The sequence below is a fragment of the Saccopteryx leptura genome, chromosome 3 (assembly GCF_036850995.1).
Source record: "Saccopteryx leptura isolate mSacLep1 chromosome 3, mSacLep1_pri_phased_curated, whole genome shotgun sequence".
NCBI classification, from domain to species: domain Eukaryota; kingdom Metazoa; phylum Chordata; class Mammalia; order Chiroptera; family Emballonuridae; genus Saccopteryx; species Saccopteryx leptura.
In genome coordinates this window covers 302134736-302162664 of record NC_089505.1, presented here as the reverse complement: position 1 = coordinate 302162664, position 27929 = coordinate 302134736, and the positions used below count along the sequence as shown (strand labels likewise).

General features: G+C 42.0%; 1 protein-coding gene across 3 annotated transcripts in view; it reads right to left on the bottom strand.

The window, feature by feature from the left end:
- Positions 1-1115: 1115 nt before the first annotated feature.
- The window catches only part of JPH1 (junctophilin 1), an 86782-nt gene continuing 59968 nt past the window's right edge, over positions 1116-27929 (bottom strand). Inside the window, exons 3-6 of one of the 3 annotated variants that reach the window (XM_066378864.1) lie at positions 24500-24618; positions 10251-10894; positions 3579-3674; positions 1116-3131 (exon numbers count right to left, since the gene is read on the bottom strand). In XM_066378864.1, the coding sequence (XP_066234961.1) occupies positions 3594-3674; positions 10251-10894; positions 24500-24618 (844 nt within the window). In that variant the 3' untranslated portion in view covers positions 1116-3131; positions 3579-3593. The remainder of the gene's footprint in view (positions 3132-3578; positions 3675-10250; positions 10895-24499; positions 24619-27929) is intronic. The other 2 variants (XM_066378863.1, XM_066378865.1) reach the window with 2 other exon arrangements.

Below are 27929 nucleotides of genomic sequence, written 5' to 3'. Positions count from 1 at the left end.
TTTCGGTATTTTTGGAGTAAGAATGAAAGGTTGGACATGGTTCACAAATCTGAGATAATTAAACACAGCCTCGTGAGCCGGTCCTGTGAACAGGCAGACGGTGCCACGTCCACAGCTGTGTACAAAGTTGGACAGACAAGGCTACACAACTTCCTGGAGCAATGAGAGGTGGTGGCAAGCTGCCGAGTGTGAGCCTGGGAAGCCTGGTCACCACAACTCTGGAAGTGGTGACTGCATGTAATGGGCATGCAGAATGTTCTCCAGATTTTTTCTAACCACACAGTCTTCTCCTGAGCGTTGGCTTCTACCATTAAGACGTGTGGTTTGGACATGAGTCTGGAATTAAAATCTTTCCAGCACCCTGTGCCTTCCTGCCTGCTCCAAAACTGTTCTGTGTTGCATTCCTTTAGGATTTGCTAGGAGAGTAAGTTGATAAACCTGTTAGTACCTAAAGGTAATAACTTCGTGCATTATTTATATGGAAGTCTCCAGTATATCAGCCCTCAACAGGAGCGACAAACTTGGGAATTTAAAAAGCTGTTCTGAAGGCGGTCCTTTTATTACACGTTCAAGGTAGATCACCGGGGCCAGCTCCGAGCACAGCTTCAAAGGGAGCCCAGTGGCTGGAACTTCTAGTGACAGTGGGTTCATGTAAACTGCACACTGGCCTAAGCTTCCAGAAGTGTGCTTAAGCAGTTGGGGCCATAGCAACACATTAATTTATTTAGGGTACAATGATAGTTAAAAAAAGCTTTAGTTAATTAAAAAGTATCCATGAAGGAATTTATTCCAATTTTGAGTTTTCCTTAAAAAAACAGGAGCTGACTTGAAACCATGGATAGGGCACTAATTCAGTTCATGAAAGCACCAACTGAGGGCTGCGTCTTAGTTTGCAAAATGATTTGGAAGGCTCAGGATGAAAGCAATGTAGGAAGAAAGAATGATGTGGTACAGTGACCTTCTGCCATGTGGCTTCTTTGAACACCACCTCCCATTTCTATTGTTAATTTTTCAGATCTTTCTTTCAACACTACCAGCAGCATCACCAAAAATTCCACATAACGCAGACAGTAATTTACTCACAAAGGAAAAACACCTGCAACTTTTTAAATAACCAACTTTTTTTTTTATTAGAGCAGATACAGTTGTGAAAACTGTACATTATACATTTTGGTTTCAAGGATTATAAATAAAGGAACTCACAGGTAGGGAGTTCTTTTTCACAGCAAGAAACTTTAAATAAACAAAGTCAGATTTTATTAAGTACATTGGCAGACTTCATGTGCTGTCCAAAATGTAGAGTACAGTATAACAACCCATTAGAAAGAGCCTTTCATGTAAAATACAGCTGTGCACATTTTAGAAAAATACCAACAATTTGGGCTTTGTTTTTAAAAAAGCTTATAAATCATACATATATTTATAAATGAACCAACATGCTCACTGTATAAACATATCCTTTAGTTTTCTGTTACCCATTATTTCCAAGCATTACACATTTTAAATAAACCCTTAATAAGATTAAATATTTTATTACTTTAAAATAATCAGCTTTCCCAGCATGAAGAGCTAAGGGGTTAGGAAGGAGAAGAGAGAGGTCTGAGACTGACACAGGAACTTAGACGTCTCTGGGGTAAAAAACGTATTTCCTAAATTTAAAAGTCAAAGCAAAATGTAAAAAATAAATAAATATACAAGTTTTAATCTTCACTTGCTCTCTTTCTACTTTCTTTTTTATTTCCACATTGGTCACACCCAGGATTCTGAACATATTGTACTTCTGCAAAAAAAACCCCACTGGGTTACTTCCCTGCAGGTGACAAAGCATCCTGTCCACACCTGTGCTAATATGTGAATTGTCTCCTCTGCATTGAAAAGGTAGCAAATAAGGCCAAAAGAATTGGATTATACCATGGTGGATCATGAAAATATTTAGGAATAGCTCCCTCTCCACAATGTAATGTTTCATAGAGTTTTAACAGAAACCTTGCCTCCCCTGATTTCTTTTTCAAATAATTACTTTTAGGAAGACCATGTAGTTTCTCAAAGTAAGCATGCTTCTGAGTAATAAAGGATAAATTATAAAAGAGCAAAAAAAAATCAGATTATGCTAGAATAACAAGGACTGCAAAAGACAAATATTTAAACAAAAATGTCTAAGCCTTTAAGATGTGAAATAAAAAAAAGGACTTTGAAAGACATGAAAGGCATAAAATTGAGAAGCATTAATTTCACAAAGCTTTACGCTCTACCTGAATGTATTCAATAGAAATTTTCAGTTGTAAGATAAAAGGAAGAGAAGAGCAGTTATTAATAGCATCTTGCTTAACTTTCATGGGAATTAACATAGCCACTGACAAGATTTTATTTGGTGGTAAAGTACGTCAGCAATGAAACTGAATCCTTTAAACACCCATTACTGCAACCCATGCAACATTCTGACTTCTTCGACTTCTGTTGTCTTCAGCTTTTAAAATTTAGCACCTCCTAAGTGCATAAGCAATTCATCTCAGTAATGTTAAAAATATTTAAAATTCAATTATTTCTTAGGAAGGTAAAATGTTTTCCAATCGCTAAATTTTAAAAGATAAACAGTATTTCATCAAAGGTTCAGGAAGACTCAATGACATAAAAAAAAAATGATGTATTGCTGTAAAAAATCAACACATTTTCCTCTAGAATTTTGTTGTTTCTTTTTCTTGAGATGCAACACATGTGTTTCATCCGGCCAGGACTGCACGTGGTAGGTGACCATACGTCATATTTCAATAAACAGCAAACACAGTCGTGCACAAGCAAACGCAACGTTCTCTCCCAGGTCGTTCTGGGAGATGTTAGAGCAGCAGGTCATGGCGTAAGACTGCTGAGTGATGCTGCTGCCTAGTTCTTCTAATGAGACAGGAGTGAATGCTGGAAAGGCGGCCGCAGCAACACAGTCCTCCGGCCACATTCCTCGGGGTCGTTTGTTTCCCCAGCTCCCTACTGAAAACGTCAGATGGTAAAATAGTAAGGCAGCTGTTGACTTCCATCAACAACAACAAAAAAATGCAGCTCCATACATTTCCAGTTTAGTCACACTCTGCTAGGACAGATGGAGTAGCCAATGCCAAGAACTTCGCCGGATGGGGCTGCTTCAGCAGATTTCAAAAAAGAATGATTATTAAATTTTGCATTCCAACATGGCTGCTTGCTCCAGCTCCTAGAAGACCCCAAAGCCACAAATCACTCCCCGGGACACTGAATGGGTCCTCTGGCTGCATTTTCCAACTTTCACTTCTCTCACGAGCCCAGCTAATTCTAAGCCTTCTTCCCGGTGTGTCTGAGTCTGCCTGAGGTGTGCCATTTAAAGGGCTGATGACACCATTGGGGAGAACTGTGGGCTAACACTACTAGTTGTCATGACTTCACTGAAGGGTCAAAACAGTTATATCATTGGGTAACTATGTTGAATCACATTCAGGCACAGCCAAAATTAAAGTGAAGGACAATATGTAGTTGGTAAAAAGAATGTGAATTTGACTACGGGATGAAATGTTACATTGTGTGATTTTTTGTATAGAAATTTAGGCTAGTCTTACCTTTCCTAACTCCAATCAAGTTAGAAAGTGAACAAAAAGAATGGCCAACCCGATATTCAACAGCATGACAAGGACAATCATGACTGAATTAGGGCCCTGGAAATAAAACAGAACAAAACAAGCATAACTTTTCCATTTTAATATCAGTACATAAATTAGCTCACAATAGTAATTACTAAAAATATAAAAAAACCCCAACACAGTTGCAGTAAATAAGGCATGAATAACGACAGTGGTTACAAAAAGTATAAACTAAAAATAGCAACGCCGTATTTAGATGGAGCCATCTCTGAACTTTCACTTATAAATGCATCTAGTTCTGATTAAACCTAAAATCTAACTTAAGAGATAATTTGCTATCATTTACCTCTAAACACTGGGCAACAGTCCACGTGAGACAGTTCACCTCACAAAGTTAGAGACAAATGTGGATTAGATATGTATTATTTGTTAAGGCACAATCCAGACGGGCAAGAATTATTCTTTGTCAAGGTAGTTAGAACATGGGAATGAGATGTGCCGGACAGTGAGGCCTCCCAGTTTCGGGGAAACTCAAAATGAGGCTCTCTGACTCTTGCTTTCTCTGGTCATCTTTTTGGACACTACCCCTTCCTTAAAGTAATAACTGCAAGTAGGAAGTTGAACCTTTCAGAAATTACTTTACAGATCTAATTTTTTTGTTTCTCTGCTCATAACCCTAACACTACAGAAGTTATACTTAAGAAATCACAGAATCCTATTTTTGATAATTATCGCTGTGATAAATATCATATAGCTCAAGGTATCCAAACTTGGTTGACTTGCTATTTTTTTAAAAAAGCCTTATATTTCAGATCTGCCCAAGCTAGGTCATTTTTATTACAAAGACATGATTTTGGTATTTACTATTATAAGTAGTGTCTTACTCTTAAATAGCATGAAATACGTTCTAAAGCTGTGGCCTCATGCTTTGGTGGGGAGGTAGCTTTGTTCTTAGTTTAATGATGAGAAAGCAGTTGTACTATGTTTGAATATCCAGTGACACCACACTGAGACTGTTAGTCCTCAGATGTTGTGTTGTAATTTCGGGGGAAGGGTTAGTAAGATGGGAACTGCCACGGGTCTGGCACTCATCTTGCAGGGTCTGGGCTTGGGTCACACATCCTTCAAGGAGGTTTCCTTCCTGGTAGAAGTCAGAGTGTGTGTGCCATTTTCCTCTATTCTAATACTTCACCCTTTATTGTCTTTTTGTGTTCACTGTCCTGTTGTCCCCCCTAGACTGAGTTCCACAGCAGCCGGGGCCCCGCCTTGTTCACTACTGTGCACCCACACACAAGGGGTTGCCCAATTCCTTCAAGCAACCAATGGTTAACAAACACCTACTATACCCGGCACAGGGACCATGGATGTGGTGAACAGACTATGTCACTGCATTGAAAGAAGAACAGGGTGATTAGTGAAATCAGGGTGAGGGAGAGAAGAAAGTAAAAATGGGTGCCTTTGACACAGGGATTGTTAAAAGGAAGGAAAACCCTAGCTAGTTCCTAAACCTAAGTCAATGAAAGGAAAAAAGAATTACTGTAGGCTTTTGTATGCTAGGCAGTGGGCTAAGAGTCCTGTGTAGATGATTTTAAAAATTCTTCACAAGTGATTACTACTTTCACTGTACCGAGCTAAGAGGGTGCATTGCCCAAGGTTACTCAACCAATTTGAACAAAATTGAGCTAAACTGCAGTTGGCCAGCTTCAGAGCTCATGTCCTTTATATACCAATGAAAGCCACAGGCTTTAGTTTAAAAATAATTAATTCCAAATCAACTTATTTACAATTGTATTTTTGTCTATACTTCGGATTCCACAGTAGCAGAAAAACAGCAGATTTTGATAATGACCCTTGTTTCTTTAAAATACTTGTGCTGTAAGTGATTAGGAGAGTACTAACCCAGGCAAATTCTCAATCATGGTGCACTCAAAACACATAACGTAGGAAACTCTTATAACTCAGGCAATAATTCAGACGATCTTTCGCCATTACAGCAGCACGGAGATTAAGGAAATGCTATGGATACTACAAAGTTGGATTAGATTTTGTTCAAGAATGTGTTAGAAATTTTGGGATCGTTTTAACTCTCTTGGGTCAGTGGATTTAACTCCCGATTCCCAATTCAGTGATATGGAAGGAGGAAATTTTCCTACTGAACACATGTTTATCTTGTATATATCCTCATACACAGACCCATCTAGCCTAATTTATAAAGCTATCTTTAAAGATGACTCAGTAAAGAGGAGGGCAAACTGGCATTAAAAGGTTCAAGCAGCAACCAGGTGAAAAGTAAATTCCGGGACACCGTGTTTAAGAGGCAGCTATCAAGATGTGACCTCTGTGTTCTTCAGATGCCTCGCAGGGTACAGGGTGGCTGCTGTAAGGTGACGTTTCATAAATATGACTGGTGGCCAGCTGTAGCTTAAAATAGCAAAATGGAAAAAAAAATCAGTCTTGCTTTTCAAGACTGACAGGGACAGGTGTCATGAAGGAAGCTGGTGCAGGGCAAAGTGCAAGTCTCGATTGCAAGAAAAATTCAGGCCGTTAGAAAGTAATATGCAGGAAGTCAAAATATGGAAGGTTTGTTCTAACTCAAAGAATCCTTTTTTTTTTCCCCCTTTAAGAGACTATCCACTCCTTTAAAATGGTGAGGGCTTTTCTGCTAAGATTAGTATAATTTATTTATGCTAAATGGAAAAGTTCTCTGAAAACATGAAAGAACAAGCTTACTTTAGTATTAAATGCAAAATTTAATTATGTGGACTTTTTATTGTGTGTGTATATGTGTGGTTCAAACACAATCTGACAGGAATGCTTTAGATTTCACAACAATTCAAAAGAAATCACAGGAAAATCTCAAAATAAACTTGGAAGTTGATCAGAGTAAAGGCTAGGGAAAAAATGCAGGCAGTTTTCAGAAGGGGGTCACTGTTCTTAATCAGAAAACCCCTCACCAGTCTATTTGATAAGGCTCTAAAGATGCCTCGTCTGGTTCCTACCCAAGTCACCAGGGTGCGAAATTCTCCAAAAATTGTCCTATCATGAGTCTACAGGCAGCCGCTGCCCACAGGAGTCATAGATTTCTTTCAGGGGGTTGTAGAGTAACCCCTGCCCTGGCTTCCCTTCTACCTCTGGCCTCTTATATTCAAGTAATTTGCTTTGAGTGTCAGCCTGTGTTCAGATTTTCTAGATATCTAGGAGATCAGCAGCCAGGGTGATCCTGAGGATAGGTCAGAGTCTACTGGAATACATCAGGGTCTTGAATAAGGTCATTTTGTTCAACATAGTTTTGTTGCAAGACTGAAAGAAGAAAAAATCAATTCCTGGCCAGGGCCACTGTCTATGTGAAGGTTTTCTGTTCTGCCCTTGTCTGCATGGGTTTTCTCTTACACGCCAAGCACGGGCACATGAGCTTCACTGGCGTGTCCCACTGTCCCTACCTGGGTGTGGGTGTGAGTGGTCCTACAACGGAAGGACATTCTGTCCAGTGTGAGTCCCCCCTTGTGCCCTGAACTGCTGGGACAGGCTTAGCCACCCACAACCCTGAACTGGAATAAGCAGTTTGTAAAAGAATTATAGTACCAGTTTTTATTCATCATTCTAAAATACGTGTATAGCTCACATGTATTTCGGTGTTTAATAGAAGATTGGTGATCAGAAATGTGCCACAGCAACTTTTCTCTTTATATCAATTAGCCTGTGGTGAATTATTTTTATTATATGTCATTTCCCTTAAAGTCACAGTTTCCAAGAACCTATCTGTGTACTGATGATGTTAAGTGAGGACATACTGAATTAATCAACTATTTATATTTCAACTAATACAGTGTTGAAGCAAACTTATTAGTAGCCAATGGTTTTTGAGCACTTGCCAAGTGCTATGTACCATGCTAAGAACTATGTAAGTATTAACTCGTTTAATCTTCACAGTTCTGACAGAGAATGAATAAAGAAAGCCCCAGAGCAGTTAGGAAACGTGCCCCAGGTCACACAACAGGTAAGCGACATAGCTGGGATTTGAAGCTAGGATGTCTGGTGCCACAGTTCACCTCAGCCACTAACCTATACTGTCTCAATAAGCTGGTTGAGATGCTAGATTCAGTTTGGCGAGCCAACCTACAAATGGCGATTCTGACTCAAGCTGAATTTGTTGCACATCTACCACGAACCTTAGCTGATTCAGTTTGGTTTTCCCTCAAATGTTTGCTTTAGTGTAGATGTTTCCATGAATTCTTAAGTTGTTGTTTTTAAACCTCTCAGTTATACAGTGTCTTCTGATCTCAAAACTGTATGTAGTACTTCTTGGTTTTAAAGGTTGTTCACTGACTCGAGGGTAATTCTGTTACATCCTAACTCTCTGTGAAGAAAACAGTTACTAGGATGGGAAAGGCAGCTTTTGATTATTATATGGAAAAGAAGGTTAACTGTAAGACACTCGGGCAAATGCCTCTCATTGGGCAGGTCTGGAAGTCAACTAAACCCCATTACTGGGAATCCAATGCTATAAATTATAGAGCCTTGTCTTGTTTGAATTCTCCCCCTATAAATTAGGCACACAAATTCTAACATAGCTGTGAGGCTTTATTACTCTGTGGATAAAAATGCTGAAAGACAAATGAGAAGTGAATTAATTCATTTAACAACGTCAAAGGCGATAATATCCTATCTTATGGGTGTAATAACAGGATACTGAAATATTAGTGTTAAAACTGACAAAAAAATGAATGCTTTCTGAATATTCAGAGTCTCAGAGTTATTCTGTTTTGAAAACCATCTATCCCCATGGGGGCTGACTCTCAGAAAGTTAATTCAGTTAATGTGATTAATATGAATTTAAATAATTACAAAGATGAGCATTTGAAAAAAAGGGAACCAGAGTTTATAGATATTAGCAAAATCAACAAACTTAAGAAATTTCAAACAGAAGTTAATTAAAAAGATGAATTTCAATTGTTTAACCCTGTGAGTAAATTAAACAGGCAAAAGAAACTGATGATTATATCCTTGTTGGCTAAAATATTAACCTATACCTTTATGCAGATATGTCTTTGAAATTACTAGTAAATATTAGGTTGGCTGTGGCTTCCTCCTTACGCTTAGATAAACATGCAACACCTCTTCCAAAGGTATATGACCAGGTTGGTCAACTGTTTACCAAAATTTACTCAGCTTCATATTTTATAAATTCTACAGAATTTGATAAAATGCAAATTTCATATATCATTAACAAGTCGCATTTGAGTGAGGATAGATTTATCAATAACTGAAAGCTTTCTGGTTGAGTGACAAAAACCTTAAATGGTCAAGACTGATAATAAACCAGCATCTACCAGAAATCTGAAATTTTAGCAGCACTAAAGCTCTGAGGGGTTAGAAGACTAAGACAATTTTCTTAAACAGCTGAAAGATTTTCAGTTCTCAGATGGGGAAGAAAATGTTCTAGCTGCAAAGGCTGGATTTAATTAAGCAAAATCCAAACTAAATATTTATGAGAATACTTCACAGTAGTGAGAAAAGATGTTCTTTTGTCTAAAGGTACTGTTTTGGGGAGTCAAAGCGAGGCTAAGAACTTAGCCAGAGCTCAGCGAGTGGCCCGATTCCATTGTAGCCATCAGAGTTAGCTATTGTTATGAATGACAAGTTTGTGTCCCTCCAGAATTCCTATGTCGAAACCCTAATCTCCAATGCGCTGGTATTGCAAATTGCATATGGGGTCTTTGGGAGGCAATTAGGCTATGAGGGTAGAGCCCTCACGATAGGTTAGTGTCCTTACAAAGAAGAGGCAGAACCTGACTGGTGGTGGTGCAGTGGATAGTGTCAACCTGGGATGCTGAGGTCCCAGGCTGAAACCCCAAGGTTGCAGATTTAAGTGAGGGCTCATCTGGCTTGAGCACAGGCTTGTCAGCTTGAGTGTGGGGTCGTCACCTTGACCCCAGGATCATCAGCATGACCCCAAGGTCACTGACTTGAGCCCAAAGGTCACTGGCTTGAGCAAGGAGTTACTGGCTCAGCTTGAACACCCCCACCAACCCAGTCAAGGCATGTATGAGAAGCAATCAATAAACAAGTGAAGTGACACAACTACAAGTTGAGGCTTCCCATCTCTCAATTCCTGTTCTGTCTAAAAAAGAAGAGGCAGAGAGCTTTCTCTTTCTCTCTCAGCTGTGTGAGGACACAGTGAGGAGATGGCTTATGGTCTATGAACCAGGAAGTGGGTTCCTACCAACCCTCAAATCTCCTGGTGCCTTGACCCAGGACTCCCCAGTTTCCAGAAGGGTGAGAGATGAATGTGTTGTTTCAACCTCCCCAATCTATGGTATTTGGGTTATAACAGTCTGCACTAAGTTAGCCAGAGGAAGTGCTGAGAAAGCTTGCTAAAATCTGATGCCATATGGGCTGGACATGTTTTAACCTACCTGCATGATGTCTAAGGTGGGTGGCAGGCTGGCTGAGTGCACCCAGAGGAATTTCTGTCCGGAGAGCTCCTTCCTGTCTGCAGCTACAAACGTGCTCAGATCTACTCTAAACAGCCCTGTGTGCATCAGGACTTTTGCGAGCCTAGTGGTCATCGAGGTGCAAGTCACCCCATGCTGCTACCTAAAAAGAACCAGAGTGGGGAAAGGAGGAGAAAACACGTCTTAGACAACTTACTGAATTGGCTTCTTTTTCTGAAGGGCATGAATCGTTGCTTCCTGGATTCTTTGGTATAGCAAGTTCAGACCTCTTAGCTTTTGGCTCAGCTTTGCTTTCTTTGGCAACTGGTTTTGTCACCGATTTAGAGGAACTCCATTTGTTGGGTGACAGCTTGTGCCCCTGCGCTGAGGAAGAGTGGCCGGATCCTTCATGTTCCTGCATGTCTTCCGGAGGGTGCTTGGGGGCGTTCAGTTTCACATAGTAGCCGTGGTACTGAGAATGAAGTTCCCCGTTACTGGGGTTGGGGACATAGTGGCGGCCAGAGTACTTAGACTGGGGCACCATGGCTCCCATTTCCTTCGAAGGGGCTTTTGACATCAAGGGCTTGTTGACAGTAGCTGTCACCTGCTCATCAGCCATACTCCTTTTGTCTCGGTTGAGTCTGGCCCCTGAACTGGGGTTCGGCTTTCTTGTGGGCTGTGGGGAAGGTGGGGGAGAGTGCCTTTGTTTGGGGCTTGCCTCAGGTGAGCCTGGGGGTGTCGTGCCTTTGCGATAAAAATGAGGAGATTCCTTTGGTGTCGGCGGTTTTTCTGGTACTTTTTCTTCTGGGTTTTCTTTTGCATCTACACCTTCCTGAAATCTCTGTTTGATATAATCTGGGCCTGGGGAGGGGAAAAGTGACAAGAGAAAGGAATGTGATAAAATAAAAATAAGGCATAAAGACTTGTTCCTCATGATATGCAGAAAGCAAGTCCTTGAATGACGTCGGTTAGTTCAATGTAATTTCTTGGTAACATTAATGAGATGCCACAGAAGCTTAACTCTTGCTTATATAGATTAGCTTGTGGTAAGATTGGTTTTGTTATATTTAGTTTTACTTAAAGTCACAGAACCTCTCAACCATGTTAAATGAGGACTTAGCAAAAATACACAGTAAGTTAGCCTTTCTTTTTCTTTTAAATATATCTACGAGGCTTTGACTAAACACAAGCACATTTCATACCCCAGGAGGAAAAATCTTTTACTGATGAAAAACTGTTTTTATGTTAATATAGATAGTATTTATACTATTTTGATGGCTGTGGATGTGAAACCGTTCTGACTTCCCTAGGAACTGTACTGTTCATGCCCGCTTACAGAACACCAAGGCAGCATCCGTGTTGATAGAACCTGTTGACTACACTGATTATCTGCATATTCAAATTAGGTGGTACAACTCAAACACAAATCAGACACTCCTACCAATGAAAATGACTCGTGTGTTTAATATTTAATAAATGATCAACACGAGATGAAGCGAACCCACGGATATAACATATTATTAATAATCCTCCTTCAAAGGATCATTTCAAGTTCCTCGTTAGGAGCCACGTCTGTGGTTAGGTAGCTTTACAGAGTAACTTGCATGGAGTCCTTCCCAGCATGGGTCTGCACTGCAGGCCGTACAGTCAAGATGGGGCCATTGTCTTTGGCTCTCAGGTCTCGGGATTGTTTTCTTTTTCTAAATGCTTCAGGACTGTTTATAACAATCCCATGTTATTTTTATCAGTGGGAAGCCTTTTTAAAAAAGGATTCTGGTGCATTGTTATTTTATATGGGTGATCTTGGGGGAGAGTGAGGGGTAAAGAAATAGTGCTGTGCAAGATGGTACCAGTTGTGAGAGCGTAAGGGTGGCAGTGGGCCAGTGCTCCAAGGTGGTACCTTCCTGCCAGGGGCTTCACCTCTCAACTCCTCCCCTAGAACCAGATCAGGTACATCCTCTGGCCACCACTCCATCCATCAGCCCCTTTTCATGTCACAGCGTGAGGTCTAGGTCACACAGTGCAGTTGGCCCTCTGCTCTGTACACGGCCAAGAGCTGACAATGTCATCTCTCCTGTTTACAAGGGAGAAACCGCTCCACAACTTGCTTACAACAATAAACCAGCTCTTGTCAACTCCACAGCTTCCTACTGGTCACTTTTCTTCTGGCCTCCCATCCCCAAGGTCCCAAAAAATAATTATCCTCACTTGTTAAACAAACATAATGCCCACTTGTACTCTGAATTGCTCTTCCTGTGGTGGTATGGGTAATAATATATTGTTATAAGATGCTATTTATTATACAAGGTATTTTCCCAAATACTAAGCCTCACCAAAATCTTAAGAGGGAGGTGTTATCCTGACTTGACCGATGTGGAAACAGCTCTAGCAGCTGAAAAACTGAATGTCACAGGGCTCCTGCATGTCCTTAAGATAAAATAGAATGCAAAGAATAATGTCCCCTCTTAAGCCCACAAGTGAGGATTCTAAGGACCCACAATTACTAAAGGTTGTACTCAGGGCTAAAAACATAATAGCATTATACCACTTTCCATCCTCCAGAAAACAGACCACCCCTGAGGGTTCAAGTTTCCCAAACAGGTTACGATGGCACATGGACAATGGAGATTCCCTTTCTATATGCGGTATAAGCACCTTCTTTTTAAAAGCTGGCGATTTTCTTTTTCATCCCCCACTCACAGTGGCAGTATGAATTGTTGGCACCGAAAAAGGCCTCTCATGTGAGTGAGGGAAAAGGAGAACCTGCGGTTACTCAAAATGGGGTGTCTTTTGCAAATTGTTCTTGGTGCTGAGACAGGACATGGCACCCAATCCAGCTGCAGGCAACTCTGTCCCCGAGAACCCGTTCTGGTCACCTACACTGGTCTTCCACGAAGAGGCCCTCCTCGTCCTACTGCAGACTTGTTCTCACAGAACCACACCTCTGTCAAAGCAGCTGCAGGCAAAGTGACAGCTGACAGCAAGGAGGAGACTGATGCTACAAGAGACTGATTATTTGGGGGCAGGGACTTCAGTACTTCAGTAATTGTGGGTACAAAAAAAATTTGCTTATTTTTTTTTAAAGCCAGCACTTAAAAGGAGTATGCTCTAGTCACCTGGAAAAAGAGCACAGGGCATCCTTGAACACAAAGCACATTTTCAAGCATGCTTTGTAAACCGAACTCTCTGTACTTCTTAACTTATAGTCTCATGAACAGGCCACACTGGAAATAATCCGGCCCAGGGAGGAATCTATATGAATGGATTTATGAAGTTATATTTTGGACTCTATTGAATGCATTCATTAGGTTTATTAACTCTCAAGTACCAGTTTAATCACTCTCTTAGAAATCTGATGTGTTGCTTCTTTGGACAGTTTTCCTGTCCTAAATGTATTAGAAAAGGCATTTCTTATGTGATGACTTCTGCCCCTGTCCTAAGATGCAGTTTTTGGACATATGCATTCAGATTTATCTACAGGGCTTCTGATAAAGCTCAAAATCTGTTGAGCTCAAAGAATCTACTAGCAGGTTGGAAGTATACTCTAGTACTGACTATCAGATTAAAAAAAAAGCCTAGCTTTATTATGCCTTAAAAAATAGCTGGATAAAGGAAATCAATGTACTCCACAGTAGTGATTCTATAGTGGCGCTCCTATCAGAGGCACCTGGGGTATGATTCCCAGGGACTCTGATTTAACGAGGATGAAGTGAAGTTGAGAAGTCTTGAGGTTTAACAGATGTTCCAGGAGAATCTAACATACCGTTACAGACATTTGAAAGCATGCAAAAAAAACACAACAAACCTATGGAGACTAGCAGTGGCCCTAACTCCAGCCTCATATGGGGCCTGGGAAGCTGACTTGAGAATATACAGTTAAAATTTTCAGAATAAGATTAAATGCTTTTGAAACAAGACATTTAACCTAAGGCAAAGGACAGAAGTTGTTCCTGGACTGTTTTCTTGGATGGCATACATACCTGCTACTTGTTTGATGTAGGAATGTGTGTCAGCATCACCAGGCCAGCAGCATGAAACTGATGAAATACAGCAGTTCATGAGAAAGACCAGCCAGAGCGTTGCCAGAGAGGAGAAGAATGGCAATGGCAAGCGTCATTGCATAAGGCAGCTGCATCTGCTTTTACAGACAGTATCTATGAATCTTAAGGGGTTTATCCCCCGAGGATTCCTAGTGGAATGTATCTATAGGTCACGTGCTCACTGACATGCCACACAATATGAGACAAGAACATGCAGCAAGTGTCATCCACCAACACTGAAAGGTTACTTGTACAGGAGGCAGGAAGGCTCAGAACAGCTATGGCAGATGGTAACAGCAGGACACCCAACGCCTCTCACAGGTGAGCCTCGGTGGGCTGGCCACGGGCAGAAGCTGCACTAAGATTTCCCAGAAATAAATGTCTACAAGGCAGTGCTGACAGCAAAAGCTCTGTAGCAACATCTGAAGTCATGAAATAGAAATTAGGGTGTCTCCTATGGAAACTCCTTTCAGTAAATCAGAACCCCACTGAAGTGTCCTAAAAAGATGAGATTGCTGGCGGAAGAATCACTTTTACGTGCAACATGGAAAGAAAACCTCCTTCTGGCAGGACTTGCATCCCGTCTCCAACAATACTGCAATGTCTGAACACAGCCAGAGCAGTCCTGTCTGCAAGACGTGCACCCCTCTCCCATGCACATGGCTGGCACCCAATGCACAGCTGCGAAACTGCATGAATAAGTGGTAAGAATAACCAGCAAAATCATAAATTATTCATTACATATCAAATGAAAAATGATTCCAGTTCCCATTTTATATGAAAAAATTGGTTTGGATTTTGGCAAGTGAGTTGAGAAGGCATCTATTCCAGAATACTTCCCTTGTCTTAACCATAAAAATTACACATAAATGACAGGCATAGAAAATTATGTAATAAAATGTGCTTTATCTCCAAAGACTTTTTAAAATTTATTTATTGGGGTGACATTCGTTAATAAAATTATATAGGGTTCAGGTGGACAGTTCTATAACACATCTGTATATTGTATTGTGTGTTCACCCTCCAAGTCCCCTTCTGTCACCACTTATCACCCTTTAACCTCTTCTACCTCCCCCTACCCCCTTTCCCTCTGGTAATTACTGTACTGTTGTTTGTGTTTATGAGGGGTTCTTTTTTTTTTTTTTTGCTTAATCCCTTCAAATTTTTCACCCAACCCCCTAATTCCTCTCCCTTCTGACAGCTGTCAGTCTGTTCTCTCCATCTACCAGTCTGTTTCTATTTTGTGTGTTAGTTTATATAGTTCATTAGATTCCACATATAAATTAAATCATATGGTATTGTCTATCTCTGACTGGCTTATTTCATTTAGCATAATACTCTCCAGGTCCATCCATGCTGTTGCAAAAGGTAAGATTTCTTTTTCTTCTTTTTTTATAGCCAAGTAGTATTCTACTGTGTAAATTCACCACACCGTTTTTATCCACTCATCTACTGATGGACACTTGGTCTGCTTCCAAACGTTGGCTACTGTAAACAATGCTGCAGTGAACATAGGGGTGCCTATATTTTGTTGAATTGTTTCAGTTTCTTTGAATATATTCCCAGAAGTGGAACCCGTGGGTCATAAGGCAGTTCCATTTTTAATTTTGGGGGGGGGGGGGAACTCCATGCTTCTTTGCGCAGTGGCTGCACCAATCTGCATTCCCACCAACAGAGCATGACGGTTCCCTTTTCTCTTCGCCAACACTTGTTTATTGGTTTATTGATAACAGCTATACTGATAGGTGTGAGGTGATAGCTCAGTGTGGTTTCAATTTGCATTTCTCTGATGGTTAGTGATGTTGAGCATCCTTTCATATACTTTTTGGCCATCTGTATGTCCTCTTTGGAGATATGTCTATTTAGATCCTTTGTCCATTTTTTAATAGGATTTTTTTGGTGTTGAACTTTGTAAGTTCTTTATAAATTTTGGATATTAACTCCTTCTTGGATGTATCATTGGCAAATATGTTTTCCCATTCAGGAGGTTGTCATTTCATTTTGTTGATGGTTTCCTCTACTGTGCAAAACTTTTTCATTTGATGTAGTCCCATGTTTATCTTTTGATGTAGTCCCATGTTTATCTTTTGTTTTTCAGATAAATCAGAAAAAAATATTGCTATGAGAAATGTCTTAGATTTTACTGCCTATGTTTTCTTCTAGGATTTTTATGGTTTCAAGTCTAACATTTAAGTCTTTAATTCATTTTGAGTTTTTGAGTTTCTTCTTGTGTATGGTGTAAGAAGGTGGTCTAGCTTCATTTTCTTTTGTATGTTATCTGTCCAATTTCCCAACATCATTTATTGAACAGATTATCTTTACCCCCTTGTATGTTTTTGCCTCCTTTATCAAATATTAATTGACCATAAAAATGTGGGTTTATTTCTGGGCTCTCTATTCTGTTCCATTGATCTCTCTCTATATATGTCTGCTTTTATGCCAGTACAATGCTATTTTGATTACCATGATTTTGTAGCATAGTTTGATACCAAGTAGTGTGATTCTTCCAACTTCGTTCTTGTTTCTCAAGATTGCTGATGCTATTTGGAGTCTTTTGTGATTCCATATAAGTTTTTGGAATATTTGTTCTAGTTCCATGAAGTACACCATTGGTATCTTGATAGGAATTGCACTGAATCTATAAATCAGTGTTTTTCAACTGCTGGCCCACAGACTGGTGCTATTTTGCCAAGAATTTGGTGCCGGTTTGTGAAAGAATTGAATTAATCACCCTGATGTTGGAAGATTATAGACTGTATAATTATTGGGTCAGAGAAGATACTTGATATGATTTCAATATTACATTTATTGAGACTTGTTTTGTGTCCTAACATGTGGTCTTCCCAGAGAATGTTCCATGTGCACTTGAAAAGAATGCATCTTCTGCTGCTTTGGGGTGAAATGCTTTGAAGATATCAGTTAAATCCAGCTGATCTAGTATGTCCTTTAAGGCAGTGGTCCCCAACCTTTTTTGGGCCACGGACTGGTTTAATGTCAGAAAATATTTTCATGGACCAGCCTTTAGGGTGGGACGGATAAATGTATCACGTGACCGAGACGGATGTAACAGAGGGAATTTGGTCATTTTTTAAAAATAAAACATAGTTCAGACTTAAATATAAATAAAACGGAAATAATATAAGTTATTTATTCTTTCTCTGCGACCGGTACCAAATGGTCCATGGACCGGTACCGGTCCGGGGGTTGGGAACCACTGATTTAAGGCTGCCATTTCCTTGTTGATTTGCTGTCTGAAAGACCTATCCATTAATGTCAATGGGTGTGAAAAAATCCCCTATGACTGTATTACCGTTAATCTCTCCTTTTATGTCCAAAATTTACTTTATATATTTAGGCGCTCCTATGTTGGGTTCATAAATATTTACAAGGTTATATTCTCCTGTTGGATTACTCCCTTTATCATTATATAGTAAAATTCTTTGTCTCATACTATAGCCTTGTTTTAAAGTCCATTTTTATCGCTATAAGTATTGTTATCTACCTTCTTTTAAAATTTCCATTTGCGTGAAATATCTTCTTCCATCCCTTTACTTTTAGTCTATGTGTAAATTTTGTTCTTAGGTGGGTCTCTTGTTGACATTATATACTCTTTTGAGAGTATTTAAGCCAGTCACATTTAAAGTGATTATTGATAGTTAAAAGAATAAAATAGCAAGAAATACATACTTATGTTCCTATTTTTTTTTTTCTTCTACTTCTTGTATTACTGGTTTGGTGATAAACTCCTATAGCTTTTTCTTGTCTAGGAATCTCTTTGTTTCTCTTTTCTCTTTCAATTTTAAATGATAGCCTTGCTGGTTAAAGCAGTCTTGGTTGTAAGTTCTTTTCATCACTTTGAATATTTCATGCCAATTCTTTTTGACCTAAAATGTTTGTTGAGAAATCAGACGACAGTCTTTTAAGAGTCTCTCTTTATCTTTAAACTTTGCCTTTTTAATACTGATGTGTCTTTGTGTAGGCCTCTTTGGGTCCATCTTGTTTGGGATTTTCGGTCCTTCTGGACTTATGTGTCTTTTTCCTTCACCAGATTAAGCGAGTTTTCAGTCATCATTTCTTCAAATAGGTTCTCAATTCCTTGTGCTCTCTCTCCTTCTGGTACCCTCATAATGTGCATGTTGTTACATGTCATGTCCCAAATGTACCTTAAAGTATCTTCATTTTTAAAAAATTCTTTTTCTTTTTGCTGCTCTAATTCAATGTTTTCTACTGCCTTGTCTTTGAAATTGCTGATTTAATCCTATGCTTTATTCACCCTGTTTATTCCTACTAGTGTATTCATTTCAGATACTGTATTCTTCATTTCTGACTGGTTCTTCTTTTTATAGTTTCTGTGTCCTTTTTCACACCTCTGTAGTTCTCACTAAGTTCCTTAAGCATCCCTAGAACCATTTTATAAAATTATTTCTGATCAATTGCTTGCCTCCATTTCATTTAGCTTTTTTTCTAGAGGTTTCTCCTGTTCTTTAATTTGGGGCATGTTTCTTTGTCTCCCCATTTTTATTGCTTCTTTGTGTTTGTTTCTATGTATCAGGTAGATCTGTTGTGACTCCCAGTCTTGGTCAGGTGGCCTTATGTAGAAGCTGTCCTATGGGACCCAGTGGCACAGTCTCCTTGGTTACCTGAGCCAGGTGCTCCAGGAATGTCTCTTGTGTGAGTTATGTGGGCCCTCCTGTTATAATTGAGCCTTGATTGCTATTGGCCCACTGGTGCATGGAGTTGACCGTCAGGCTGACTGACTGTGAGGACTGACTCCAACCATAGTATATGAGCTGCTGTATTGGTGCTGACCACACAGCAGAATTTGCCTCAGCTGGGTCCTGTGCTTGCCTGGATACCCCTTTGTATATGCTGCTTGGGAAGCTGGCCACTGAGTGTTTTGGTTCTGGGGCTCTTGGGAGCGACTCTGGGCAGGCCAATGTCAGGTGCTGCCTGTGATGGGCCCTGCACAACCTGCTTGGAGATACAAAGACCCACAGTTTGTAGCTGCCTCTGCTGGGCCTGGGTGTGTGTAGGACAGTAAAGAGTGGCTTTACCAACATCTGGTCAGGGGCAGGTCAGCAAAAGTTTCAAGGCACCCCAAGATCTGCCTCTCCCTGCCAGGTAGGCTCAGTCACTGAAAGAGCCTCTGGTGGTACTTGAGTTACATGAGGTAGGTTCTCAGGGAGTCACCAGGTAGGGGAAAGTGGTGTTCACCAGATTGATGCAGGTTCCAACTCGGTGCCAATGCTGGGTCTGAGGTCTCAGGTGTACCAAGATTAGCTGCCACCCACTCACTTCTATGGTAGGACAGGGTCTCAGGGAGTGGTCAGGGTGAGGCCACCAGAGTTTATCAAACCTAAACAGACTGGTTGGGCCTCTGAGAGAAAAATGGCCCCTGTCCTAGAGTCACATAACTCAGTGTGTTCCAGATCTCAGCAGAGTAGGAAAGTTGGGAGGATGAGGCTCGTGTCTCCCCTGTGAGGAGGAGGTGCTGGTCAGGCTAAAGGAAAGGTGGAGGAAGTAGCCTTTTCCCAGAGCCACACAACTCAGTCTGTTTCAGATTCTGCTTAGACATCAGCAGGGTGGTGCTGCCAGGCACCCAGAGAGTGGGGCTAGCAGATCTCCAGTAAGGGGCAGGTGCCAGTTAGGTTCACGCTAGAGTCACACAACTAAGTCACTGACACCCTCTGAGTCTGTCTGAACCTCTATACCCTGGCCTAGGCAGGTGACTCCTCAGCATGGTACAAGCTCTCAAGCTCTATCAGGTGGGAAAACAGGGAGTCCAGAGGGTGGGGGTATTGCTTTCCCCCAGGCTGATGCCATATGGAGGGGTATCTCTACCCAAGAAAGATGACGTCTGCAGTGTAAGAGTAACTCAGTACAGGGATCCTGGCAGCTGTCCCTTCAGCTCTCCCCAGAGCCACAAACCCCATCACTCCTCACACAACTCTAGTCTGCTCTGCCCTTGCTCTGCTGGAGATCAAGGGGAGTGGCTACAAATGAAATTGTGTGTGTTGGCCCTTTAGGAGGGCACCTGTCTCTAGCAGACTACCATCTCTCCTGGGTGAACAGAATCCAGGCTGATCTTCACAGCCAGATGTTATGGGGGCACCTGTATCTCTAGCAGATACCGTCTCTCCTGGGTGAACAGAATCCAGGCTGATCTTCACAGCCAGATGTTATGGGGGCACCTGTTTGTGGCTCTAGTGCTCTGGGCTGGGGAAGCCAGCTTGAGGTTGAGACCTCATGCTTCTGAGGGGAACCTTTGCAGCTGAGATAGACCAGAACTGCAGCTGCTGCACGGGTGAGCAGGGCCAGTTCTTTTCATGTCTGCACACTTTCTACCAGTCTCAATGTGGCTTCTTCTGTAAATCCCTGGTTTTAAGACTTTTCTTCAGTTGGTTATTTAGGTTGCTTGCCCTATATATTTAGCTGTAATTCCAGTTTGGTCCTGGGAGGAGGTGCATGTAAACATCCACCTACTCTGCCACTATCTTAAATCCCTCCTCTCTAAAGACTTCTAATTCATAACAGAAATAGGGACTTAGGCCCATACTAACCTATGCCAAAGACTTCAGTTTTTGTTTAAAATAATACATTTACTGTGTCTGTGCAAATACATACTACTATGGATTGAATGTGTGCTCCCCAAATTCATAGCTTGATGCTGTAACCCATGGTATTGTGATGGTATTGGGAGGTAAGGAGAATTAGATTATATCATGAACGTGGAAGATGGAGTTAGTGTTCTTACACAAAAAGGAAGACACAGCAGAGTTTTGTCACTCCCTTGCATGCACCCAGCAGAGGCAAAGTGAGAACCCAGGGCTTTCTACCAGAACCTGATAATGCCAGCATCTTGACAAGGTGGGAGAAGTCTCCTTACCACCCTCCTTCCTATTACCTCCCTCTCTTTTCCTCTTCTCCTTGAGAAGAATTCTCTCTAGTACCCACCTTCCTTTCCTACCAACCTCTCATCCAAGGGAAGAAGTATCCCCATCACCACCTACTTATTTTTCCCTATCTACCTCTTGTCCTTGAGAACAAGGCTCACCGCCACCCACCTCTCTCCTTTCCCTAGCTACTCTTGTCCTTGGCGAGGAGTGGGAAGAGGCCACCCCCTCCTTTCCTTACCTATCTGTACTGGGCTCACTGTAATACATTTGCCACAATACAAAGCACTGCTTCTTAGTATTTCTAACCCATGCCCTCTCACTCCCCCAGTGAATAAACATAAAAATGTAACACGCTACTTAACATTACTTAAAAATAAAGCAAGAATCCTGACTAAAAGGAAATTTAACAGTGGGACAAATAATCATATATATATATATGGTCTCTTGATCATACTTTTACCATAACCCACACTTCCCCTTCCTAAGTGACCACCCAACGTCTCATCTTACCTTTCCTGGCTTAGCAACCTGATTACACTAGCACTTGAGGTTCCTGGCTTAGCAACCTGATTACACTAGCACTTGAGGCCGAGAGACCCCTGGGGGAAGACTCACATTGCCACCAAAGCTCATGAGACTAATGCAGGACACCAGAGGGCCTACTCATTATTTTACAACCAATGTGACATAGGCCAGGGGACCTGCACTGATGCATGCTTTCCTTGTGGTCGACCTCCACCAGACACTCAACCAAAATGAGAAGGTTGCTGGTGAACATGGAATCAGGGCACGGAGCATGAGATGAGTCAAATTTCCGAAGGCGTGAGGCTTAGCCTGGTGCGGCCAATTTCTCAGTTGGGTCATCTTGCCAATAGAGCCACACACTGTTGGTGACAGTTCCCTGCATCCTTCCACATAATAGAAATGTCCTTCCAACGCAACCTCTATCTTACGTTTTGGCCAGGGTTCCTCTCTCCTCTGGATAGGGTTTGGATGGGTGCTGCCAAAATGTTCCTCTGTGACTCCTTTTTTCTATCCTCTTTGGGATCTTCTGTCTTTAGATGTTTTAATACACTCAAGCAGATAAAGAAGACCTTACAACACTGAAACCCAGGCTATCACTTATGAGCACTTTATATATCTCTGGGCTCATTTTAAAATTAAACTCTCAGAGGGCAACCTTTTTCTAAATTCTTGGAGGATGACTCGCTGTGTCCCTCCTACTCACGGTAGTTTAGGTTTCTGTGTATGTATGGAGTCCCTTACAGTCACTGACATCTATTGGTATGCTCTCTCCATTTAGAATTTAACCCTTTATTCCAAACCACTGGGTGAGATTGTTTTCCCCTTAGTTTTTAACCGAACAGCACAATCGCACAGCCTTGAACTGGAAGCGTAAAATTTAATGAAGACGTAAAATTTAATACCTGAAAATACTGCCAGCTCCTGAAGTAGGTAACTTCCCATGAAAGTGATTAACAAGTCAGCTCTGACAGACATCCTTCTCTCAGGGTTAACAACTCCGCCCAACACACACACAAGCCCAACCATGAAAACATTTGTATCTGAGATACATGAATTAAACCAGCAGCCCAAGTACTTGAACACCCTTTTAGACATGTCTGATTTGCTCACCCTGTCACACGGAGGGGAAAGCATGAGTTATGCTTGGCGAGAGGGTCAATGACACTCGGCACAGAAGAGACTTTCTCGAGGTGGCCGAAGGAAGTGCTGGCTGGAGGTCAGAGGGGATGCAGCACCCCCACTTCCCCAAGCTCTGGTCTCAAACAGACCTGTTGTCATCTCCTGTTACCGGAATGTATTCATTACTGACCCACAACACTTCCAGGAGGCTGTTTTCACTCAGAAAGGGTGGAATTACATTTTCCCACAATATTTTTTCCCCCTCAAATGCTTTTACACCATAAAAGGCTTTTAGAACCATTTAGTCTGGGAAACTGAGATAACCTTCAGTATCATTTACCTCTAGGTAACACAATAGAAATCTATAGGGACTGCATTCTCCAACACACTGACAACAGAATGCAAAAATTACCATCTGCAGACAACAATAGGAAGTTTGTTTGCTCTCAAAGCAGCTCCATCAGTGCTGATTGGAGAAGCGGTGTGGTCTCCTGACAATGTCAGCACCACAGGGAGGAATGTGACAGTCCCTCCTGGGTATGTGAGAGCTGACCCTGGGTCCCAGCTCTCATACCTTAATAGGTCGCTCGCCAATGTACCCAGATACCACGGAAGGAAGTTCACGCCACGCCAGTGGACAGTTTCTTCCCACCAGAGGTCACCGTGAAAATTAGAAAGTTTCCCTTTCCTGACAAAATACACATATGTATTAAGTGATTTCCATCTCAGCCAGAGGTTTAACATAACGATGCATGCAAAGGAAGACACCATTATCACCGGCTGCCCACCGTGAACTCTCACAGGAGTCACTCACTCTGTGACAACTCCAGCACTCAATGGGACTAGGTCTCGCCCCACCCTCTCCCTTGTGAAAACTGAGTCTTCCTAACCTAGCCTTTTATGCCTTCATTCTTTGCAGGAAAATGAGTCACCATACCATCTCCTTCTCTTTCCTCTGTCCTTCATTACAGCCCACCTTCTGGCTTTCACATGGCTCTTCTGTTCACTCTGACTTAGCTCGTTCACTGAGTCACAGCGATGCTCAATCCCCTCCACTAGAACCAAATGTGATTTGTACACATATGTTGTATGGGGCACTAGTTATCCAGCTTGAGTTAATAGACACCTATGTGGAAAAAGTCTCTACCACAAAAATGTAATGAAAATTTCGATATTTAGAAATTTAGAACATTTGTGGTCTCCTCACCCAGAAATCTATTGAACCCTCAATCTATCACCAGAAAGATGTTTACAAAACAAGGGAGAAACACACATATCAATGGCTATTGCCATTTTATTAACACCAGTATCCTACACAAAAGGGTGGAGGTGGTCTAGTTGGGAACCGCTAGGAAGTAACTTCAATATTTAAACCTGCTGCAAAATTTGCTTATTGCTATTTTATAACACTTCAGATGCAGGTAATTAGGACTGATTTTTATTTTCTGAGGTTGTCACTTTCACTCTTTCCATTATGACACACAGTTTCAAGTCAAGCTCTGCAGTGTAACCTGTCTTTAAGTGGTATATCTATCCCTCCTCCCACCACATTCCTGAAAGTTGTCTGTAGTTCAGGTATATTTATAAAAAATACACTTTGTATTGGCTCTTCGGTCACTGTCTCTGATTTGGGGGTACTTGTTACAGAACCTGCCGGGGTCACTAATAATCACACGCCTTTTTAGAATAAGGTACTTCTTCTGAATTCCCATCTCCTTTACTGCTGTCAGCTCAAAGGTTGTTGCCGGGAGTAGGGAGGTACCCTGGGGAATAAACCGAATCTCCAGTGCTAATGCTCAGACTTTGGCTCTTTCTAACTCTGCTCCCACTTGCTTTCTAGTATTTCTGGGATTTGTGAAGCACAGACGGGGCCACACCAGTCTTACCTGGTTGGTAGAAGTCCGGCGACAGCTCTCTGGCCACCGCTCTCGCAATGTCGCACTCCTGGCGGGCAGCCAGCGCGGCCTGGTCGGCGGCATCGGCTTTGGCTCTGGCGTGTGCGGTCCTGCAGGGAACACAGAGGGCCAGTAATCAGGGTGGCACCTTGTTAATGACACGCGGACAAGCAAAACTGGCGGCAGCCAAAAAGAAATGCTAATTGTGATCTTGCCCTGCACCTGCACCAGCAAGTCTTATGGTCCTCTGGCTGCAACGTTTCAATGAAGACAACGCACACAGAACTACCAATAAAACGCCTCAATCCTTCAGACACGAAGGATGAGCACGTGATGCGACACCCACCGGACAGTCTCCTACTGACTCTGGCCACCCTTCCTCTCCCAGCCCATGCAGAGTAGAATTAAGAGCCTATCTGTCCACATGGTGTTTGTGGGTTTAATTCCTATGGTGGAATTTGATTCAGAATGGTCTGTCCAGTGTTATGCTGGTAAAGTAGCTCTTCTTTAAGCGCTTTTCTTGGGTAAACAAACAAAAAACAGACAGGCAGAGAAGAGGAAATGGACCTCTTTAAGTCTCCCGCCTCTCGTGGGCCCCTCCCCCCTCCCTGAGACCTCTTGTTACCAGATCACTAGGGCTGGGAGAAGGCAGGAGGGCAGACACTGGCACTTCTAGGGTAACAACAGGGATCTGTTGATTTGATTTCTGCCTGCTCCACAAGAGGGTGTGACCAATTTTCAGTCATCCACTTCCAAAGGAGAAGACTTCGTTCAGTTAGTACTTCCACAATGATGACAAGCACTTATTTCTTAAAACTTTGTAAACTTCCTATTCTATGTCATGAGCACCAGGCTCATGAGCAGGGCTATAGATAACTACTAATAAAAACTTAAGTCTAAACTGTGCTGAGACTCATTTCAGAGAGAGGAGCTGAGTGATGGCACTGTGCCCTTGCTGATCTTGGAAGAGAGAAACCTGCTGGGCAGCTGGAGAAGGCCTGCAGACAGGACTCTGGGGAGGAGAGGCAGGAAGGTGAGGCTGACCTGAGAACACGGGGCTAACTGGCAGGAGGCTCCATTCTCCAGTTACTTTCTCCCACTTTGTCCTCTCATCCTGCCCATCTCCCGAGGCTGTTTCCCTCCTATTTACGACCTGGAGGCTTGATGGGCTAGACAGAAGCTTCATCAAAACTGGGGTTTTAAAGTTCTGGCCCTTGGCTCTTATGCCCAATGCGTAGTATTTATTGGGGGCTCAGTTGGAATGAATGATGCTTCCTTAGAAACAGCTGAGTCGTTATTATACACAAATGGATTGACAAAACTAGAAAAACAGTAGAAAGATCAGTGGTTGCCAAGCGTCCAGGATGGAAGTGGGTGAGGGGTGAACAGGTGGATCATGGGATATTTAGGGCAGTAAAACTATTTTATGGGACATTTGTGATTGGGGCTACACAACATTTTGCATTTGTCAAAGCCCACTAAGCAGTAAAAAGACTGAACCCTAATGGAAACCATGTGAATTTAGTTCATACTAATGTATCACTATTGGTCCAACAACTATACCAAATGTACCCACTAATGCAAGACATTACCAACAGGGGAAACTGGGTATGGGAGGAGGAGGGATAGGGAACTTGCTATACTCTCTCCTTGATTTTTCTGTAGGTATGGCTCTAGAAAATAAAATCTATTAATTAAAAAGGAGCGGATCGATGTCCACTCATTAAAATTGTTATTTCTGGTTCCTAGATGACGTTTTAGATGATCTCTGTGGAAAAGGTATCATGAAATGAAGATAAAATCCAGACCCTTAGTAGGACATATCCCTGAACAACCAGCTTCGTCACTCCCTCAGGGCAGCCACCACAGGTGCAGGAGCTCCTTCTGTCCCACCTGTGCTGCCTGAGCATGGGGTTGGGGGTGGCAGGGAGGGCTCTGTTAGGTTCTTTCTGTTTCCCAGAATCTCCAGTCCTTTTCCCCAGAATTATTTTTCATGTTATCTGCCAGGCTTAGCTAGAGCCTAATTATGTCTAGGCATCATCATTAATGAGACCATGAGAGTAATAAACCCTGCTAGCCCTTCAATGACAAATTTACGAAACTCAAGGACCAACAACGTATTCTGATACAACTACAATCCACCACCACAGAGTCAAAGAAAAGAGTTGTATTATTTCTGCCACTTAATATGCAAAAGTAGAACACGGACAAAGACAGCTTAACCTTTCTGCAAATGTATTTTGGAAGCAGAGCATCAGTGAAGCCTTAACCCTTTCCTGTTTTACTTGCTCCTTCCTTTAAGATCACACAGGGAGGGGACCCTTCTTTCTAGTGCCTGTCCCTGTGTCCACGCTCCCATACTACAGGTGGTGAGGTGAGCGCAAGCCACATTCGACCCTGAAACCAGAGGTCTGCTTGGGAGCTTTTGGTAGCCCTGGATCTGATCAAAAGAAGTAGGAGACAATAAAAACCCATGGCTCTGCTGTCTCCACCAGCTTTGTGTGGCCAGATCACTGATAAGTCTAGATTATGCCTGGGGGGAAATCGGGGCTTGACCCTGGCTTGTTAGTGAATTCATGTGTTCAAATCCTGGGCTCCACTCCAGAGTAACACACGATTACTTTCATCAGCCAGCTGGTTAAGACATGCCATTGTCCATGGGTTGGGGGATGGGGGTTCAGGCAGGTCAGTCTGGGGAGATGAGCTCAAATGACTCACAACGGATGCCCTGCTGCTGGAGCTGGTCACAGGAAAACGCACACAGAAGGGGCACACATGCTCAAGACCTTTCCCTCAGTCAGAAGACCACTCACATCCATAAATCTGACTCTCATAGTCTCCAAATACCACCATCACATACACTTCCTCCCATAAAACATACTCAAAAGTTAAATGAAAAGCAACTTCTCTCAGGCACTTGCTGTTGACTTTCTTTTAGGGTCATATTTTTCTAAAGAAACTGACGTTTTAGCTGTAAAGAGTTACTCTGTAGGAGTGTAGAGACGCAGACACCTGGGCAGCTGGATAAGCTCACAGCAGCTCAGGGCCCCCCTCCTGGACAGGCGCCCCACAGAGGTCGCTTGTGAACGGCCACAACGGGCAATGCGCAACTTCTGAACGTCTGGCATCACAGGTCCTTAAGAACTTACAACTTACGTTTCCAATCAGTAGTTTTATAAAAATCTGAGTTTTTCCCTTTAAAGATTATTTTGAAATAGCGTTTCATGTCACCTTACTCAGAACAAAATAATGTGGCTTTCCCAATATTTTTTTAAACATAATAATTCTTTTACCAAAGAAAGAAGTATACAAACAATACACTGGACATGCCCAGTTAAGGGAAGATGTGGGCCCCTCACAACTGAGTCCCAACTGCTAACTTTCAATCTTTTATTCACTGACATAGCTGATAACGACTTCA